Source organism: Lepus europaeus, chromosome X (assembly GCF_033115175.1).
Source record: "Lepus europaeus isolate LE1 chromosome X, mLepTim1.pri, whole genome shotgun sequence".
In the NCBI taxonomy this organism is placed as follows: domain Eukaryota; kingdom Metazoa; phylum Chordata; class Mammalia; order Lagomorpha; family Leporidae; genus Lepus; species Lepus europaeus.
In genome coordinates, this window is record NC_084850.1 from 42,881,493 (window position 1) to 42,901,929 (window position 20,437).

Consider the following 20,437-nt stretch of genomic DNA (forward strand, 5'->3'; position numbering starts at 1 on the left):
TAGCAATGTGACTATGAGCAAACTATGTAATCTCTCTGATCCTCCATTGCCTCATGTATTAATAGGGGAATAATATACATTTCATAAGATTATTGTGAGGGCTAACTGAGGTAATACATTGCAGCACTTGGCATACAGCCTGGGGCATAGTAAGTGCTCATTAAGCATTTGCTATTATTATTGTTTTTAGCACAATGTTGTGAGAATTAAATGAAATAATGTACAGTATCTGTTCTGAGTCTGGCACTCACCATGAATTCAATAAATGACCTTCTCGTCCTTTCTCCCCTCCTGTTTCAGTTTGAAGGACTTGGTGATTATAATTTAGACCAATTATACTTGCATTAAAGGCTGTGACCAAGGCTGTTTTAACCTACCACTGACTATGAGAATCTAAATGTTTATTAAGACAAAGGGCTATTATGCAATAACCCAACCATACTGTTATCAGTCTGCCCTTCTTCCTGTTTCTCTAGGCAGCCTTTCCTGATGTCAACTCAACCAATTAATCTCTCAGTCACTTGACATGTGGCTATATATACACACAAATATGTGTGCATTCATCCAGTACTGCAAGCATTTACGGTCAGGTTTATCAGAACATACTATATGGTCTATGCGAGATGCTAAAAATATGTCCAAGTTTATATCCTCCGGAAGAAGGGAACACAAAATAGCTCCCTGGTAAATATTTATCCACGACGAAGGGATGTACAGTCTTTCCTGTACAGTACTTCACGGTTTGCTACATCCTTCACATGCATCATTACTTCATTTGATCCTTAGGACAGCTCCGGAGATAGATACAGCAGTCACCATTTCAGAGGAAGAAACTGAGCTTCGAAAGAGCTTGGTCGGCCTACTTGCCAGAAGTCACCCCGCTTGTAAATGAATGGTAGAAAAGGACTCAAAGGCTTCAAGCATGCTCGTATATCATCCATTTAATTTTTTTGTCATACTCAGGATTCTAAGTATTGCATAGCCATTGATGGGACTTTTTTTTAAGATTGATTTATTCATTTGAAAGTCAGAATTACACAAAGAGAAAGAGATGTAGAGAGAGAGAGAGGGCTTCCATCTGCTGGTTCACTCCCCAGATGGCTGCAACGGCTGGAGCTGCGCTGATCCGAAGCCTTGAGCTAGGAGCTTCTTCCAGGTGTCTCACTCGGGTGCAGGGGCCCAAGGACATGGGCCATCTTCTACTGCTTTCCCAGGCCATAGCAGAGAGCTGGATTGGAAGTGGAGCATCTAGGACTTGAACTGGTGCCCATATGGAATGCCGGCTCTGCAGGCGTCGGCCTCATCCACTAGGCCACAGTGCCAGCTCCAGGGGACTTTTTTTTATAAACATGGAAATGAGGGCACAAAATTGTAGCAGAGAGTGGTGGAAGTGAGTGGAAATTCTTAGTTTTGTGTGTTATCTGTTATTCACATAATGTATTATTAAGGGCCAGCGCTGTGGCATAGTGAGTAAAGCTGCAGTCTGCAGTGCCAGCATCCCATATGGGCATTGGTTTGAGTCCTGGCTGCTCCACTTCCAAAACAGCTCTCTGCTATGGCCTGGGAGAGCAGTAAAAGATGGCCCAAGTCCTTGGGCCCCTGCACCCGCATGGGAGACCAAGAAGAAGCTCCTGGCTCCTGGCTTTGGATCGGCACAGCTCCAGCCATTGCAGCCATTTGGGGAGTGAACCAACGGACGGAAGACCTTTTTCTCCATCTCTCCCTCTCTCCATCTGTAACTCTGCTTCTCAAATAAATAAATACAATCTTTAAAAATGTATTATTAAACTCAGTTGTATCATTGATGCTGAAGCAAAATACAATATTTTTGCCTCCCTTTCTCTGCCCTTCCTCTCCTCTTTTTTCTCCCCTGTTATCCATTCTTCCTCCTCTCTCTACCTTTCTGCTTCCTTGCTCCCCTCTCTCCTCCGTCTCTGACTCTGCTTCTTTCTCTGTCTCTCCCTCCCTCCCTTTCCCCTTGCTTCTTTCCTTGGAAGCTGCCTTATTTCCCCATAACTCTTACCATTTTTGAGCTGGTGAATCCAACGCTTCCTCAGTTCTTCAGTTGGGGAGAAGACGTAAAGAGGCCCTTCATCATACACAACCTAGGGCAATGGACATATAGACTTCAGCAGTTAGGACTCAGAAAGAAGGAATGAACTTGAAGGATCTACTCCTGAGGTACAACTTTGAATATTCGTGTGGACAACAAAAGCAAGGGCCTCAGTCAGCAGTCGTGCTGGGGCCATGTAAGTTGCCTGAAGAACTACTCATATCCAGCGATACAGGGCTTAGAGTCTCTTAGCTTTTGGAATACTCCTAGGTCCCCTTGACTTGCATTTTAGTTTGTGTATAAATTCACTTCATAACATTTCCCTCTGTACTGGGCAGAGGCAGGATTGTTTTTAGCTAGTGAAGGATACTTTATTACCTTTTTTTTTTTTTTGACAGGTAGAGTGGATAGTGAGAGAGAGAGACAGAGAGAAAGGTCTTCCTTTTTGCCGTTGGTTCACCTTCCAATGGCCGCCGCAGCCGGCGCATCGCGCTGATCCGAAGCCAGGAGCCAGGTGCTTCTCCTGGTCTCCCATGCGGGTGCAGGGCCCAAGCACTTGGGCCATCCTCCACTGCAATCCTGGGCCATAGCAGAGAGCTGGCCTGGAAGAGGGGCAACCGGGATAGAATCCGGTGCCCCAACCGGGACTAGAACCTGGTGTGCCGGCGCCGCAAGGCGGAGGATTAGCCTGTTAAGCCATGGCGCCGGCCCTTTATGACCTTATTATAAAACTTTGGCAGAGAAGAGAATTGAAGTGGTGATGATTCATACTCATATACCTTAAGTCTCGGTTATTCACTTGCATAAGATAGAGCAAAAATTTCATTCATGGCTAATTCACCCCTCCACTGCCTAGTGAGCTCCTCTCACTAATATTAGCCAAAATAATTCAAATTTGAAACATAAACCCACTGCAAAAAGAGCCTATGTGAAACACTATCATTGGAGCCGGCGCTGTGGCATCGTGGGTGAAGCTGCCGCCTGTGGTGCCAGCATCCCATATGGGCGCCGGTTCGAGTCCCGTCTGCTCAGCTTCTGGTCCAGCTCTCTGCTATGGCTTGGGAAAGCAGTAGAGGATGGCCCAAGTCATTGGGCCCCTGCGCCCGTGTGGGAAACCCGGAAGAAGCTCCTGGCTCCTGGCTTTGGATGGGCGCAGCTCCGGCCATTGTGGCCGTCTGGGGAGTGAACCATCGAATAGAAGACCTCTCTTTCTTTCTTTCTCTCTCTCTCTCTCTCTCTCTCTCTCTCTTGCCTCTCCTTTCTCTGTGTAACTCTGTCAAATAAATAAATAAATCTTAAAAAAAAAAGGAACACTATGATCAAGTCAGACAGCATTTTTAAAGACCTAGGATGTACAGGATATGCTAGATATTATGGAGATGTATGAAATATGTAAGATGTGACTTCAACCCTTGCAAGTTAATGGCCATCACATAATGAAATCGAAAGTCAAATATAAATTAATTTTAAATTCCCTGTTGTTTAGCATTATCCACTAGTAGGGCCAAGCCACATGATCTTGTTGAAAAACGACGACTGTAAAAACTGTGTTCCAAATGCCCCTCCTTCAGAGGTTTTGTAACTTTGATGCACACAGGGACATGAACAAGATCCTTCTACAATTTTCTTTTTGTTTGTTAGTCTTGCTGTGCTCATTAATCCATGACAGCAAGCCCCCTCCCCTGAGACTTTCCACTTCCTTTTCTGGCTTTCGCTGTGGCAGAGGTTGCTATGTTCACAGCATGGGGCCTACAGAGTTCTTGGGACATAAGTAGGCCCAACTGAAGACTGAATCTACAGATCTTGCTCTCCTTTGTGGCTTACACTGCGTCTACCAAACAGATGCTTATGTGGTTCCTCAGCAGTTCCAGGGATTTAGGTATATGAATGGGTCTAATAAGCCTTCCCCAATGCTGAACTTCCTAATACTACTCCTGCCCTCCCCTTTTCTGTCCCCCTTTCAACCCACATGACCACCATTAGACAGATAGGGAGAACCAGAAGGAAGTGAAATGCTCACTCAACAAACACCATCTTTCTCAATGTGTTTATCATAGTAGAGACACACGGTAATAGAGTATGGGCTGCTATGCATTCTCTTTGAGGTGGAGAGACTGGAAGACACTGCGTTAGATTGGAAAAATAGAAAAGCAAGCTCTCAGTCTTTGTCAGTCTCATTTCTTGGTCCAGCTTCCTTGTCCCCCTCAACTTCCGTTCACTGGGACCTATCCTTATTCTTCCCTGCACCCCATCCCTAACGATTGCATTACAGGGTCCTTTCAAGAGCTGATGAGACAAAACAACTTACCTGGAAGGGATAAGGGAACCTTTCAATGATGGAAATCTGTTCCATTTCACTGGACTCTTCACCCCTTCTCTATAATGAAAGGAGAAAGCATGGTTATTGGTTGATGCATTGCTCTTTTCTGGATTTCCTTAGGTATAAGGAGTTTTTTGTGCAGTAGTTTCAGAGGTCTCTCCTACATAGACAATACTGATTCTTGGTGATTACTTCCTGTAATCTGGTAGGAACACATTTCCATATGGCCATGCACATACTCACACAACAAAGCCTCAGGCATTTCACTTCACTGGGAAAAGGGGATCAGTCAATAATCGGCGCTGGGACAAACACTTAACCACTAATATTGGGGGAAAGTAGGGGTGAGGTAGCTATTTCGCACCATACACCCAAGTAAATTCCAGATAGATTCAACAGCTGGTGGACCAGCATTGTGGTGTAGCAGTTAAAGCCACCGCCTATGCCACCGGCATCCCATATGAGCCCTGGTTGCCCTATTTCTGATCCAGCTCCCTGCTGTGGCCTAGGAAAGCAGTAGAGGATGACCCAAGCATCTGGGCCCCTGCTACCCATGTGGGAGACCCAGAAGAAGCTCCTGGCTCCTGGCTTCAGCTGTTGTGACCATCTGGGGAACCGGTAGATGGAAGATCTCTCTTTCTCTCTCTCTCTCTAATTATGACTGTCAAATACATAAATAAATAAATCCTTAAAAAAAAAGACGGTTGGAGAGTTATGTCACAGTGGGTTGGGCTGACACTTGAGATGCCTGCATCCCATATTATAGTGCTTGTTTGAACCCCAGTTCCTCTGCTTCTGATCATGCTTCCGGCTAATGTCTCTGAGAAGGCAGCAGATGATAGCCAAAGTAGTTATGTCCCTGCCACCCACGTGGGTGATCCGGATGGAGTTCCTGACTCCTGGTTTTGAATGGGCCCAGTTTTGGCTGTTGTGATTATTTGGGAAGTAAACCAGGAGATGGAAGATCAATCTCTCTCTCTCCTCTCTCTCTCTTTCACTCTGTCTTGCAAATAAATAAATAAATAAATAAATCTTATATACATATATTTATATAATGGAAGCATGAATAAGAACAAATTGAAGTGATTTATTTATATAATCTGGTGAGAGACAAAGCCTTTCTAATACAATAATAAAGGTTAAAACCCTTAAAGAAAAGGTGGACTAATTTGATAACAGACTTAAGGACTCTATATGGAAAAAACACTATAAATAAAATTCATAAATAAGCAATAAACTGAAAAATATTTTCAATATATTTTACGATATTCATAATACTTTGCACTATTTCAACATATATTACTGTTAAATGATTAATATTCCTATACCAACATCTCTTTAAAAGCACTAGGAGTAAGGTAAATATCTCAAAGAAAATTGCACCAAAAATTAACAGGCAATTCACAAATGAAAAACTACAAATGAGCAGCAGATGTATAAACCATCAAACCTTGTAAGTAACAAATTCTTAAAATAAGTTAGCAATGAAAACTATTTTGCTTGGCTGTCAAATTAACTTAAGCTTAAAATATCAACTGTTGGAAAGAAAATAAGAAATAGCCTCATGCATAGCTTGTAGGAGTGTCTGAAATTCAAATTTCACTTTTACAAAATAAAGTAGAATAAAAAATTAAAATAACTAAAGTGCACAGATTTCATAAAGAGAAGAATGAAATTTTTTAAAGATTTATTTATGTATTTGAAAGTCAGAATTACAGAGAGAGGGAGAGAGACAGAGAGAGAGGGAGAATACAATTGAATATTTTTTTAAAGATTTATTTATTTGAAAGTCAGAGTTACACAGAGAGAGGAGAGGCAGAGAGAGAGAGAGAGAATGAGAGAGAGCGAGATCTTCCATCTGCTGGTTCACTCCCCAGGTGGATGCAATGGCCTGAACTGAGCTAGGCCAAAGCCAGGAGCTTCTTCCAGGTCTCCCACATGGGTGCAGGGGCCCAAGCTCTAGGGCCATCCTCCACTGCTTTTCCTAGGCCATGAGCAGGGATCTGGATGGAAAGTGGAGCAGCAGAGACATGAATTGGTGCCCATATGGGATGCTGGCATCACCGGCAGCAGCTTTACCTGCTTCGCCACAATACTGGTCCCAAAGAACAAAACTTTATTTCTAGTTTATTATAAGGAAAATAATAAGAGATAACGTGCAGGGATGTTCCTCTTAAAATGGTTTATGTATCAAGTAATTAGAATCAAACTAACTCTGTAATAATAGATTAACCAAATTACAGCATAGACATGATAGGGAATACCAACAGTCATCAAAGTCAAGTGATGAAAGCATATTGTCATGGGGAAAATTTTCTCATATGTTGTTAAATTGAAAAGGTAAATTATAAGGCAAGATGTACAGGATGATTCTGTCTTAAACATATAGCATTATATGATAGTTCATATGTATACATTGCTAGTGGAGAAAAACATCTATCAGTCTGTAAATAGCAACATATTAATTGTTGTTTTAGTTTGATAATGGGATTATGCATCATTTTATCTTATGTTTGTGCTTCTTAATATTTTCTTTTTTTGTTCTACTTTTTAAACTTTTATTTAATAAATATAAATTTCAAAAGTACAGCTTATGGATTACAATGGCTCCCCCCCCCATAACTTCCCTCCCACCTGCAACCCTCCCCTCTCCCGCTCCCTCTCCCATTCCATTCACATCAAGATTCATTTTCTTTCTTATTTTATTTTATTTTTAATTTTTTTTGACAGGCAGAGTGGACAGAGAGAGAGAGAGAGAAAGGTCTTCCTTCTCCGTTGGTTCACCCTCCAATGGCCACCGCGGCCGGTACACCGCGCTGATCCAAAGCCAGGAGCCAGGTGCTTCTCCTGGTCTCCCATGCGGGTGCAGAGCCCAAGGACTTGGGCCATCCTCCACTGCACTCCCGGGCCATAGCAGAGAGCTGGCCTGGAAGAGGGGCAACCGGGACAGAATCTGGCGCCCCGACGGGGACTAGAACCTGGTGTGCCGGCGCCGCAGGTGGAGGATTAGCCTATTGAGCCGCGGCACCAGCCGAGATTCATTTTCAATTATCTTTATATACAGAAGATCAATTTAGTATATATTAAGTAAAGATTTCAACAGTTTGCACCCACACAGAAACACAACGTGTAAAATACTGTTTGAGTACTAGTTACAGCATTAATTCACAATGTACGACTCATTAAGGACAGAGATCCCACATGAGGAGTAAGTTGTGCTTTTTAATATTTTCAAGTATCTATAACAAATACACATTACTTGTGTGATCAGGAAGAGATCAGAAATTATATTTAAGTGTTTTTATTTGACAGGCAGAGAGAGAGAGAGAGAGAGAGCGAGCGAGCGAGCCCATCTGCTGGTTCACTCCCCAAATGCCCATCACAGCCTTGGCTGAGCCAGGCTGAAGCTTGGAGCTGGGAAGTCAATACAACACTCCCACATGGGTGACAAGAACTCAATTACTTGGGGCATCATCACTCTCTGCACCTTCAGGAGGTTGGAGTCAGGAATGAGGGATAGCTATCATCAACCCCAGGCACCATGAAGTGTGACATGGGCATCTTAACCGCGAGGCTAAATGCCATCCTCAGAAATGATATATTTTAAAAAGTCAACTCAAAAGTCAGTAGAAAGGATGTCCTGGAGAGGCTCTGAGAAGTGAGAAGAAAACTGCGATATTAAATAATCTTGTGTGACTCACAGCCCTAGGATTCTGGCATTCAGATTTATTTAATCATCTAAATCTGATCCTGGTAACTGAGGGAATATAAAACCACTCATCACTGGTCAGTTTGGAAATTTGGCTTGGCATTATTTTAAAATTGCTGTTATAAGTTTTCCAGGTGAAGCTTTTCCCCATATGGGGGAAAGATGCTGACACTTAGTGTAACTAAGGCATGGTAGAGTGTGGAATTATATACGGGAGCTTGACTGTGTTCACATAGCACAGCATCACCAGTCTATTCACTGGGAATTTAAGTGTCTCAGGTTTCTTAAAAATCCACTGCTCCACTTTTTTAAAAAAATTGAGAGGTAGAGTTACAGACAGACAGAGGGAGAGACAGAGGGAATGGTCTTCCATACACTGGTTCACTCCCCAAATAGCCTCAACGGCTGGAGCTGTGCCGATCCTAAGCCAGGAGCCAGGAGCCTCTTCGGGTCTCCCATCTGGGTGCAGGGGCCCAAGGACTTGGGCCATCTTCCACTGCTTTCCCAGGCCATAGCAGAGAGCTGGATTGGAAGTGGAGCAGCCAGGACCCGAACCAGCACCTGTATGGGATGCCGGCACCGCAGGTGGAGGCTTAGCCTACTGTGCCACAGTGCCGGCCCCCCCCACTGCTCCACTTTTTTGACACTGGTTTCTACTTACCGGAATCTGTCTTTCAGGGGGAGGGTTTTTTTCAGGCACCACTGTTTCAACACAGGTGATCTTCTCAACATCTATTGAACCCTTCTTACTGCCTCTTCTCTGAGAAAGAGAAAGAAAATTTAGAAAGATTAAGAGCAATTTAAGCAAGCAGATAATTAGATTTTATTATCTAATCTTATTCAACATAATGACGTGGCTCCCACTCTATCAGGACATGTCATTTGGGGGGGAAACGATCCAGATCCATTAATCTATCCTTCTTTGGTTACCAAATAGAAGGCAAATAAATACTATGGAAGACTGAATGACTATGTGCTTTTGTCATAAGAAATAAGGAAGCAAGTTCCTACTCTTGGATTTCATTCTTACCAATTGCAAGACTCCACAGAAAGATTTTTCCCCGTGGTTTCTTAGCACTTTTGAACTTTTTCCCAGCACGACTGTAGCTAGTTCTAAGCTAGGAAGTATTTTTGCTGAGTTTACATGTACTTAGATCCACTCCAGCTCCCTCTTCCAACTAAGGAAAGTGTACCTTTTTTCCCAAGAAAAATTTAAAGTCAAGTCCTTGAAATCTTGAAACTTGGGTTTCATAGCTTGGAAACTTACCCCACGTTCAAAGTCATACTCATAGTAGGAAAGTTTCTGCACAGTCAAGAGAAAGAGGCGCTTCTTGAAGTTTAAGGGTGATGTTTTCTTTTTCTGCTGGGAACGCTTCAGAAAGATGCTCTCCAGTATCACTGCAGCCATAGCTTCTCCTTCCGGAGCTCACTTGCGTGCTGTTGATAATGAAAGGTCTTGAGGTCCTAGCACATTAATCCTCATCCCTGCATGCCTAGCTACCTAGTTTCAAATGAAACAAAATGTGCAATGCTAGCGAATAGCCTTCTTCCTACCTTGACATCTTCATCCCATGATCCCCAGCCCCATCAGTTTTTGAGTATAATGGATGCACACTGGATTGGGGAAATGGGATGGGTCTATGTTGTGAGTTTCCATAAACGGGGTTCTTGGGTAAGGCAATGGAATGCTTTAGAGGTCACGTGACAGATGTCTATGTGTTTCGTCATGTCTAGAGGCAGCTTTATCCATCTACCCTTTCAGGATAAGGTCTAGAATCTGTGAACAGCAGAAGTCTCTGCACAGCTGTTGACCTTGATCCCCCCCCAGAAGGGATAATGCAGGTGCCAGAACTCCACTGAGGCAGTTATGGTATTTTAAGTTCCCAGCGAATCAGACAGTGAATGTAGTTTTTCAAACATTGTCCCACTGGGCTCTGTAACCAAGGAGTCTAATTAAGGGTATGGAGGTTGCACCTGCAGTTAATGACACACATGAACTGTCGCCCAACTGCTTTTGCCCATCACCCACTGACCGAGCTACAAAGAATAGAGACTTTGTTCAGAAATTGAAGACACAATTTTTTTGAGGGGGTGGCTAGGTTTTGTTCTGTGGCCTTTTTGCCCTCTTTGCCTCAGATTAGTTCCTTTAGATGGCATCAGGCAAAAGTGACACAACTGTCCTACTATTATGGATGCCAGCTTTTTTAAAAAAAAAAGATTATCTATTTATTATTTATTTATTTATTTGAGAGGTAGAGTTACAGACAGCAAGAGGGAGAAACAGAGAGAAAGGTCTTCCACCACATCCATCACATCCCAAATGGCTGCAATGGCCGGAGCTGAGCCTATCCGAAACCAGGAGCCAGGAACTTCTTCTGGGTCTCCCACGTGGGTGCAAGTGCCCAAGGACTTGGACGATCTTTCACTGGTTTCCCAGGCCATAGCAGAGAGCTGGATCGGAAGAGGAGCAGCCAGGACTTGAACCGGCGCCCATATGGGATTCTGATGCCAAGGGCGGAGGATTAACCTACTGCGTCACAGTGCCGGCTCGCCAGCTCTTTTTATTTAAAAAGAGTTACCTACTTTTAGCCTCCCTGAACTTATCACACTCCAGAAGGATTCCATTTAGAGAACTAAATACAGAAAGGCCATTCACTAGTTCATTCCCCAAATGCCCACAACAGCTCCCAGCTTTGGTTCTGGCCTAGACCCAGCTGTCAGTAATACTCAGCACCTATTCTCACCCTTACAACTTACTGAGCTGTCTCCATGCTCTTCAAATGTCCCTCGTCCTTATGTCAATATGCAAGTGATCACACTCCCTTTTATGGGGTGGGGAATAATGGGTGGAGAGGAACGTAATTACTTGAACCATCACCACTGCTTCAGAGGGTCTGCACTGGCAGGAAGGTAGAATCAGGAGCCAGAGCCAGGAATCAAACTCAGATACTCCCATATGGGCTAAATGCTAGGCTAAATGCCCCCTCTTACCATCGCCTACTGCCTCCTAGTGTGCACATTAGTAAGAAGCTGGAATTGGGAGTGGAGCCAGGATTTGAACCCAGGCACTCTGATATGGGATACACATGTGTCAGACACTGTCTTAACTGCTTTGCCAAATTCCACCTCTGCCACTGGCTTTTTAAACAAGATTTTATTTTATTTATTCGAAATTCAGAGTAATGGGGGTAGGGGAGAGGGAGAGAATGATTCCATCCACTGGTTCACTTCCCAAATGCCTGCAATAGCCAAGGCTGGGTCATCCTGAAACCAGGAGCCTGGAACTCCATCTGGGTCTCCCATGTGGATGGCAAGGGCCCAAGTACTTGGGATATCTTCCACTGCCTTCTCAGGTGTATTAGCAGGAAACTGTATCAGAAGCGGAGCAACTAGGACTCGAAACTGGCACTCTGACACAGGATGTCGGTGTTGCAAGCAGCAGCTTAAGCCATTGCACCACAGCACCAACCCCTGCCATTTTTTTTTTCTTTAATTCAATACTTTATAGCAGCTATTCCCCTAAAGTTAATGCAAGATCTTATATTTCTACTAATTCCAAACTTTCATTAGAAGTGTGAAGTAACAAATACTGTTATAAAAATGGAGCAGTAAGTAACTACCCCCCAAAAAAATCACCAGCCCTCTTTTCAAATTTTGTTAGAGGTAGGTTTTTTCCCCTGAGGTGGGGGTGGGAGTGGCAGTGGTGGGATTTTTTAAACTAAACTTCTCATGTTTTTAGTGGCACCAAGGAAGCAGAAGCAATAAAGTTAGCAGGTTATTTTCTACTTGTCAATGCAGATTCTTGCTCAGAAGAGGAAAGCAAGGGGTGGTTTTCTATTGGTGCCTGGGCTATCCACATCGTTATTTTGCTCTTTCCTGTGGTGTAGAAGGTTCTATTATCATACGAGGGAGGCAAAAATAGATGAAAGGAACACCAGGGATGTTCAAAATTTCCACTTTGCTGCTGGTCTACGATGTGGATGCCATTGTCTTCTGGTGGTGAATTAGTTCAATCATTCATAAATGCTATTTTGAGAAAAAATGGGAAAAGGGGCAAACCATTTCCCACACCCTGACTCCCTGGCTCAGAACAGCACTCACAAGAGTGATGAAGTAATAAGAGCGGACAACCAATCGGTTCTTTCTAATAGTTGTAGCTCAAAGCCCAAAGAGGTTGCTTTTAACATAACCATTAGTCATTTACCCAGAAGCGATGATAAGAGCAATAATACTCTGTTCTCAGAAACTGCCAACTCAGTGAAATCCCTGGAATAATATCATGTGTGTCTCCGTGGTGAGTTACAATGCCCTCTTCACAATGAAAACTCAAATTACAGAAGGCAAAACCTTAAAAACCTTGAGCAGCATGCTCAGTAAATGGGGTCAGAAGCATCCCAACAAACCATGTCCTGTTGTGCTTTGTTTAGCTCAATAACCACCCCCACCCCCATCCAGCCTTTTACCTTTAGTTTCACTGTGAGCTCTTGTTGGATACGCTCCCTGCTCAGACTCAGCATCTGCTTCGGTCTTGGCCTCTGCTCTTATTTCCTATGAGACAGATCCTTTCTCTAAAGTGTCTGTCTTAGGGTAGGGTTTAGTGCCGGTCTAAGTATGAGGAAGTAGGTCTCCCACTGGCCATCACCTCTTCTGAGCAAGGAGTGAAATGGCCTCCACCTTTAGATCACTGAGCTGAAAGATCACCGGGATTCCCATGGCTTGGCATCCCCTTCTTTGACCTGTTCCATAGGATTCTTCTGATGCTGTAATGTTCCCATTTTTTTCAGATTCACACAGCCAGGAAATGTCAGAGTTCTTCCTTAGGTATCAACAGTCCATCAGCCAGCAATGAGAAAGGGGAGGCACCTGTCTTTATGCCTTCCAGGAGGTTGGTGTGTACTGGACAGCTCTGTGGCAGAGGGTGCTGTGGATGCTCATTGTGGACGCTCTCTCTTCTTTTCTAATGATTTTAGCAGCTAACAGAGTCAATTTGACCACAAAAGATGCACAACGAGAACTGAACCTGCACCCCACTTGGGGTCTGAGGGAAACGGAAGTGACATGAATGCCACACACACAAACACGCACACAGAGTTGTTTATGTAGACGAAAAAAGGAAAAAGAGAGGAGAAGTAATAGAAAGACACAGAGCTCTTCATTTAGAATGAAGAAATAGCGTTTCAGTGTCGCAATGTTCTCTTTATTAAACCACAAATGCAAGGATTTTTCCCATGGCCACATGTTGCAGCCTTCCAACTCCCTGTAGAGCAGCAGAATTCAGAAAGAGGAAGCTTATTAATAAGGGTTCGGCTATCGTACCAACTGCACTATGCCAAGGAATTAATAATAAGTAGTACTTGCAGAATCAGTAAACTAAATTGCCTTTGGCTCCTATCTTTTTTCATGGTAAGATAACACGGCGTTAAGGACAACAGCAGAGCAGGATTCAGAAAGATACAGAGCCTGCCTATGACTGGGAAGAGTCCATGAGATGCTAGAAAAAAATCAGTCATTTATACTTCAAATAACTGCTTAGCCAGAGATATCCAAGAAGCAGTGTTTTCTCTTTATTTCTTCTTTCAACCACTACTTAAGTGGCCAGCCAGATGCTAGCCATTCCCTTTCTCTATCTAGGGAGACGGAAGGGTGCTCTTGTTTCTCTCAGTCTTTAAACTGTTGGACATTTTACATGTATCAGTTCATTTATTCTGCACAGCAAATAGACGAGAAAGATGAGATTCACAGATGTTATGTGACTTGTTCAAGCTCATCCATGCCCGCTTGCTCTTTTGTCTGTAGCCCTTGCTGTTTCCATGGTACCTCGTTGCATCCTGGGAAGTATTTTATTTTGGCCTTTAATGAAGTGTGATATGAAACCATCTTCCTCAGCATCCTGTCATTCCCCATGGCTTCTGCAAAGAGCAGTTGGGGCAGGGAGGAAGAGAGAATTCAGGCTTTTGGGCTCTTCAGGCTGCTAAGGATGATCTGTCTTTGGTGACTGTCAACTTTTACTGGTTCCTAGAGGAGGACTCTTCTTAGTCTTGTCAGGTTCATTTACATTTGCTGTCTTTAAATTCCCCCACAGAGACCTGGAAGGAGCTCCAGGCTCCTGGCTTCAGATTGGCCCAGCTTCAGCCTTGTGGCCATGTAGGGAGTGAACCAGTGGATGGAAGATCTCTCTCACTCTCTCTGCCTCTGTAACTCTGCCTTTCGAATAAATAAATAAATCTTTTAAAAAATAAACTCCCCACAAGGAGATTTTGTCTAATTTGTGGATTCCTAAAGTCACTTGCTATTTCCTCTTTCATGATGTTTCATTCCTGAGGAATGCAAGTATAGTGTTTGGGTGGAACACCCACTCTTCCTTATCCCTAGGGTTATTATCGATTACCGTGAAAATAAAACTTTGAATATACTTTCTTTGTGTTATGAAATACTTCAAATGTGAACAGAAAGTATAGAGGGTAACATTACACTCATGGACTCACCACTTAGCTTTGTAGAATCCTAACATTGTGCCATAACTGCATCAGGTGTTCTTTTAGAAATAAAATACCATTGGGGGCTGGCGTTGTGGCATAGCTGGTAAAGCCACTGCCTATAATGCTGGCATCCCATATGGGCACTGGTTTGAATCTCGGCTGCTCCATTTCTGACCCAGCTCCCCAAAAATGTGCCTGGGAAAGCAGTAGAAGGTGACCCAAGTACTAGGGCCCCTGCACCCACATGAAAGACTCAGAAGAAGCTCCTGGCTCCTGGCTTCGACCTGGCCCAGTCCTGGCCATTGCGGCTATCTGGAGAGTGAAGCAGCGGATGGAAGATCTCTCTCTGTGTCTCTCCCTCTGACTTTCAAATAAATAAATCTCAAAACCCCCTTGTGTACTTCACAACCTTAGTCCTCTCCCTGCTAGGAGGTTAGCAATACCTTGAATGTGGCATTTATCATCCTTAGGCACATCTTAATATATTACTACATATGTCAGTACCCATAAAACGATACATACTACTGGTTTGTATATTTTCAGTTTTTATATCTAAGTGATATGAGTTCTTTAACCACTTGCCTTTTCTTTCTCAATGTAATATTTTATGATTTATTTATCTTGGCAGCTCTAGTTATAAGTTTTAATTCATTTCCTATTCATAAATTATTCTATATGATGAATACATCCCAACTTATTTATCCATTCTCCTGTCAGTGCACATTTAGGTTGTTTGTTTTCAGTGGTAAATAATGGTGCCAAGAATATTCTTGTTCATGTCGTCACAGTTTTTGCAATCAAATGAATTCTCAGTTACTCAAACCCAGGTCTAGCTTACACGTTAGACTATGTACTTTCCATTATTCCTTGTTTCCTTTTCAGCCTTATCTTCCTTTCTATCTTTCACCATGAAAGTTGGTAGAGGGGCCGGCGCTGTGGCACAGCGGGTTAATGCCCTGGCCCGAAGCGCTGGCTTCCCATATGGGTGCCAGTTCCAGACCCGGCTGCTCCACTTCTGATCCTGCTTTCTGCTATGGTCTGGGAAAGCAGTAGAAGATGGCCCAAGTCCTTGGGCCCCTGCACACAAGTGGGGGACCCAGAGGTAGCTCCTGGCTCCTGGCTTCAGATGAGTGCAACTCTGGCCGTTGTGGCCATTTGGGGAGTGAACCAGCAGATGGAAGACCTCTCTTTCTCTCTCTGCCTCTCCTCTCTCCATGTAAATCTGACTTTCAAATAAATAAATAAATCATTAAAAAGAGTTATTGTTATCTATTTTATTGTGTATGATGACTGATGAAGTATTCTGTCATGGTCTTGTATGTTTCTTAAATAAAACTCCCTTTTAACATATTAAAAAAAAAAAAAGAAAAAAGTTGGTAGAATTATCAACCGGCTCTAGAGGGAGAATGTAACTGTTGGGCTAGATTTGGTCTATCAGAAATCTCTTCTCAGTCACAAGAAGCAGCTTTCATTTTCTGAAAGAGATTTTGCAAAAGATTTTCTTTGTTTTTGATGAACAGTTGGTAGTCGTACATATTAGGGGGTACAGTGCGTTCAACACACAGTGTATACTGATACAATCAGCGGAATTAGCATTTCCATTTCCTTCTCATTTCTGAATGTTTGGATCCTTCAAGTTTCCCTGTTCGAGTTCTTTGTATATAAAATGTATAATATGTTATTGTGGGTTATAGTCACTTCTCTGAGAATTCCTTGGTCTCAGAATCAGAAGAGACATCTTCTTTAAAATACCATAACCATAGTAACAAAGCAACTTCATTTAATCTTGTTAAGTTCCTAATCAGTTCTGTTCCAGTTCTAGGGAAGCCTAATTATTTTTTGTTAATAAGCTCCACGGTCAGCACTACAGACGACAAATTTGTGGTGAAGACCTGCAGCCGAAATCAGTTTCCTGGCTAATTCTTGCTGTAGTCATTTCCAAGAGGTCTTGTGGCTTTGGTTTTTCCCTGAGATTTCGTGTTAACATTTTGAATTTTACATCAGAGATTTCAAAAACTTCTAGATCTCTGTGATTTGACATATCTGCCCTGCACTAGAGATAATAGATTGTGGCCAAGTGATGATGGAAGGAGAGTCAGGTAGCCAATCTGCAAGTTCACAGGCCAAAGCAGGTTGGTGATAATACTATCATTCCTCCACTGGGGTGGGGAGGGTGACTGCTGAGATGTTCACATTTCACTCTAGACTTGTGTGCCTCTTTGACTGCCTTTCTCAATTTAGGTTTGTTTTCCTTGGTTTAAACATTTTCTTTATTTTCTCCCAACATCAAGTTAACACATGCTCATTTTAGAAAGTGTTTCAAGCACAGGAAAATTTCAAAGGAAAAGTCACAAATCAATCACCCGGAAGCATCACTATTTTGGCATATTTCCTTCCACTCCCTCTGTATGTTTCTTCTCATGTTTGAGAAGAAATTGTACATACTACATACATACTATTTGTACGTACTGTTTGTAGCCCATTTGGGTTTCTGAACATCTATCCAAAATCCTTTTCCAAAAAAGATCTAAGTTTCTTTTTTTTAAACACTATTTCTTAGTATTTACTATTATTGAAATCTCTATATAAGCATCATTTACCAAGTCAAAAAGGATGTGCCTTTTGCATATTGAAACATATTGCCAAAACAGTCTCTAGAAACATCCTACCAATTTCTATTCCGACTAGCCCTCTTTCCCCACATCCTTATGCTCTATTTCCAAACATTTTTCTTAAACTCTGGTTTGATTGCATGTGAATCTGGTTTTTCTCAGAATCAGAAATCCTGAACTCCAGTATACCCCAACCTCCAACTTGTCTGCAATTTTTCTCTTGTCTCTCCACAATTTCCTCCCGCGAAGAGTGAGCTAATATAGTTTACTTTCATTTCTGAGAGGCAGGCCAGTGAGGTGAGCTGCACTTTGAGGTTCAAATAGCTATTATACCCTTAAGGGCATCTGGTGAGGGCTTTCAGAGTGGCCAAAAAAGCCTGGGAGTAATTAAGGCCTCTAGGTTTCCAATGCCTTCAGATCATTCGCAGTCACTGCGCATGAATCGCCACAGAAACTGAAAGTCACACGTGGCCCAATTGTTTCAAGGTCCTCAGAGGCGTTCTCCCTCCCCCCTTCCTTCCCCTGATGGCTTCATGCATAACCAAGCAGCCTTGGAGTGAAAGAGGTCAGGGTCTTTTTTTCTAGTCTCTTGTTGAGCGCTGCCTCACTGAAATGTCTACGTCCCCCTTATTCTCCGGACTTCATAATCACATTCTGCGTCAGTGAGGGAAAAGCAGCAGGTAACTGATGGGTGTTTTGTTTGGTTTTCAAAAGCCGTATCTTCCCCTTATACCTAAGTCACTTCCTGGTATGGGTCTAGTCCACTGAAAGGAAACTCTGTAGGAAATTTGCTCAAATGGAAATAACAGATCATCGTGATACTATAAAACTGTACCAATACCCTAGAACTGGATGGAAAATTATACTAGTTCTTGCCATAAGGAGTTTACAAAAGGATTCAAAACAAAAACATCAATCCCCGTAAGCAGCAGAAATTTGGATTTCAACACAAGCAAGCAGCATACACAGTCTATATAGGGGTGAGTGTTGTGGGACAGTACGTTAAGCTAGCGCTTAGAACTCCCACATCTCACTTGGAGCATCAATTCGAGTCTCAGTGACTCTGCTTCTGATCCAGCTTCCTGTTACTGTATCCTGGGAGAGGAGGCAGTAAGTGCTTGGGCCCCTGCCATCCACCTCAGAGACCCTGATGGAGTGCCTGGCTTCTGGTTTCAGCCTGACCCCGGGCCTGGCTGTTGTAGGCATTTGGGGAGTGAATCAGTGGATGACTCTGTGTCTCCCCGCCCTCCCCTCTCCTCCCCCTCCGCCGCCACCACCGTGTGTGTGTGTGTGTGTGTGTGTGTTGCTCTGCCTTTCAAGTAGATGAAAATGACTAAATATTTAAAAAAAAACACAGTCTAAATATAAGAGGTCAGAATGGAGCAGATAGGGCAACACCTAAGGGATACGGTTAGAGCATGATGCTTTAGGTTCCCGTGAGTATTTGCATTTTGTGGCCTATTTGGAGAGTAACACTGTTTTATCAAATAACTGAGGTTCCAGAGAGGCTGAAGCACTCTGTCTTCAGGGGCTTGATATGCAAAATGAGGGAAGGAGCAGAACCAACACACAACTAACAGTAAAGAGGACACCCCTTGAGCTGTGTGGCTCCCCACCCCGCCAGGCTCTGAGCTTTGCTACTGCGCCGCTGCCTCTGGAAATGACTGGCATGGGTGGCCAAGGAACTGGGATGCTATTTGGAGGTCCAGCAAGTCATCCAAGGGTGTCTTGATCAGAGTCGCCCATCCCCTGTATTCTAAATGCCACACCATTTTCTTTAGGTAGTTCCTCTAGAGACACTGGCATCGCTTCTCGGCCTTTTGGCTAAGAACAAGCATAGAGACACTGGCAGGTCTCGGGCAGAATAAACATAATAGCAAACACTGAGCTATAGCACTTGCTATTCCCACCAGGCCCTGTTGTTAACTGGTTTCTGTTTAGTTATACATTCACAGCTCACAACAACCCGATGGGGAAGGTGCTAGGCAAGCAAGGAGGGGGCAAGGGAAAAGGGCAGAGAAAGTTCAGGGGAATAAAGGTGCAAGAGAAATTCGGGCAATTCAATAGTCATCTATTAAGCGCTGACTGTCACGGGCTACGGGGATGAACAAAATAAAGGGCGGCATAATGAAGAGGGAAGACAGGTAGAGAAAGGCAGAGAAGGCAGAGATGGAGGGCGGAGAGGAGAAATAAGCAAGACGAGAGAAAAGTAGGCTGTGCACATGGCAGGCAATGGTAAGCAGAGAAACCTTCACCATGACCTCAGAGGTTGGCCGCACTGTCTGGGCTGAGGCACAGGCTGCTTTTTTCTGGCCCAGTCTTACCCACGCTTACCACGAGGTTGGCGCAGCCTCCATATAATCCTCTCAACAAGCCAGCTCTGATCACAGCCACATTTGGCCGGACGCAGCCCAAGGCAGCTGGCTTATACCCTAGGCTCCCCAGGGCCATTGCCCACCTCACAGAGGCCAACTGCCTATTTGGCGTGTGAGCTTTTATCCTTATCTCAGAGAAACCTATAGTTGAGAATTTCTTCTTCTAAGTGTCCCATTGACACAGGTACACATTTTGGGTCTTCCAACAATCTATTACTTTTCCACCAAATTTCCAACATTTGCTACCTGTTCGGAGGATCACCTCGTGTCCCTTTTTTCTCTTCCTAGCCCCTCCCCAAGCAGCCCTCCTCAGCAAGGACCCTTACAGCCCCTCAAATCACCGGAAGGGACCGCCAGGGCCTCGTGCTGAGGACACTCCCACTCTCCATCAGCCTCCTGTGCCAGCAGGTGTACGGCACCAGCCATGCTTTCTCTCCGGCCGCCTTCGGTGGTCCCAGGAAAAGGCCCCTGCTGCTGCTGCTGCCCAGCCCCTACCAGGCCCCAGACCCACCTCAGTCCTGTCTTAATGCAGGTAGCTTCCCAGATGCATTGAGGTGCCAGGACTTGGAAGGTGGTACTTGATCGCAGAAGACACTGGCCCTGGAGACATATTCTTACAGTCCAGAGAGGAAGGACAGTCTGAGCAAACCCCACCCTTTCACAGCCACTCAGTTCCCTTTTTTTGTTTCCTGACTTAAACCAATGTCTTTTTTTTTTCTCCTCTCAGCAGCGTGCTATCTGGCTCCCTGCTGCTGTCCTTATTCCCCCCAGCCCCCAACTGTCCCCGCCCTTCATTTGCTTGGGACCTCTGACACTACTATCTTGAGACCAGCTCTGAAAGAACCTTCCTCAACATTACAGGGGCCCCTGAGACCCGAGATGGGGCTGC

At 43.9% G+C, this 20,437-nt stretch overlaps 1 protein-coding gene across 1 annotated transcript in view; it reads right to left on the bottom strand.

Annotated features, from left to right (window-relative positions):
- The window catches only part of BTK (Bruton tyrosine kinase), a 39,122-nt gene extending 18,966 nt beyond the window's left edge, over positions 1 to 20,156 (bottom strand). Inside the window, exons 1-5 of the mRNA XM_062183266.1 lie at positions 20,060 to 20,156; positions 9,350 to 9,519; positions 8,744 to 8,842; positions 4,362 to 4,430; positions 2,024 to 2,105 (exon numbers count right to left, since the gene is read on the bottom strand). Of these exons, the coding sequence (XP_062039250.1) occupies positions 2,024 to 2,105; positions 4,362 to 4,430; positions 8,744 to 8,842; positions 9,350 to 9,490 (391 nt within the window). The 5' untranslated portion in view covers positions 9,491 to 9,519; positions 20,060 to 20,156. The remainder of the gene's footprint in view (positions 1 to 2,023; positions 2,106 to 4,361; positions 4,431 to 8,743; positions 8,843 to 9,349; positions 9,520 to 20,059) is intronic.
- Between the last annotated feature and the right edge of the window lie 281 nt (positions 20,157 to 20,437).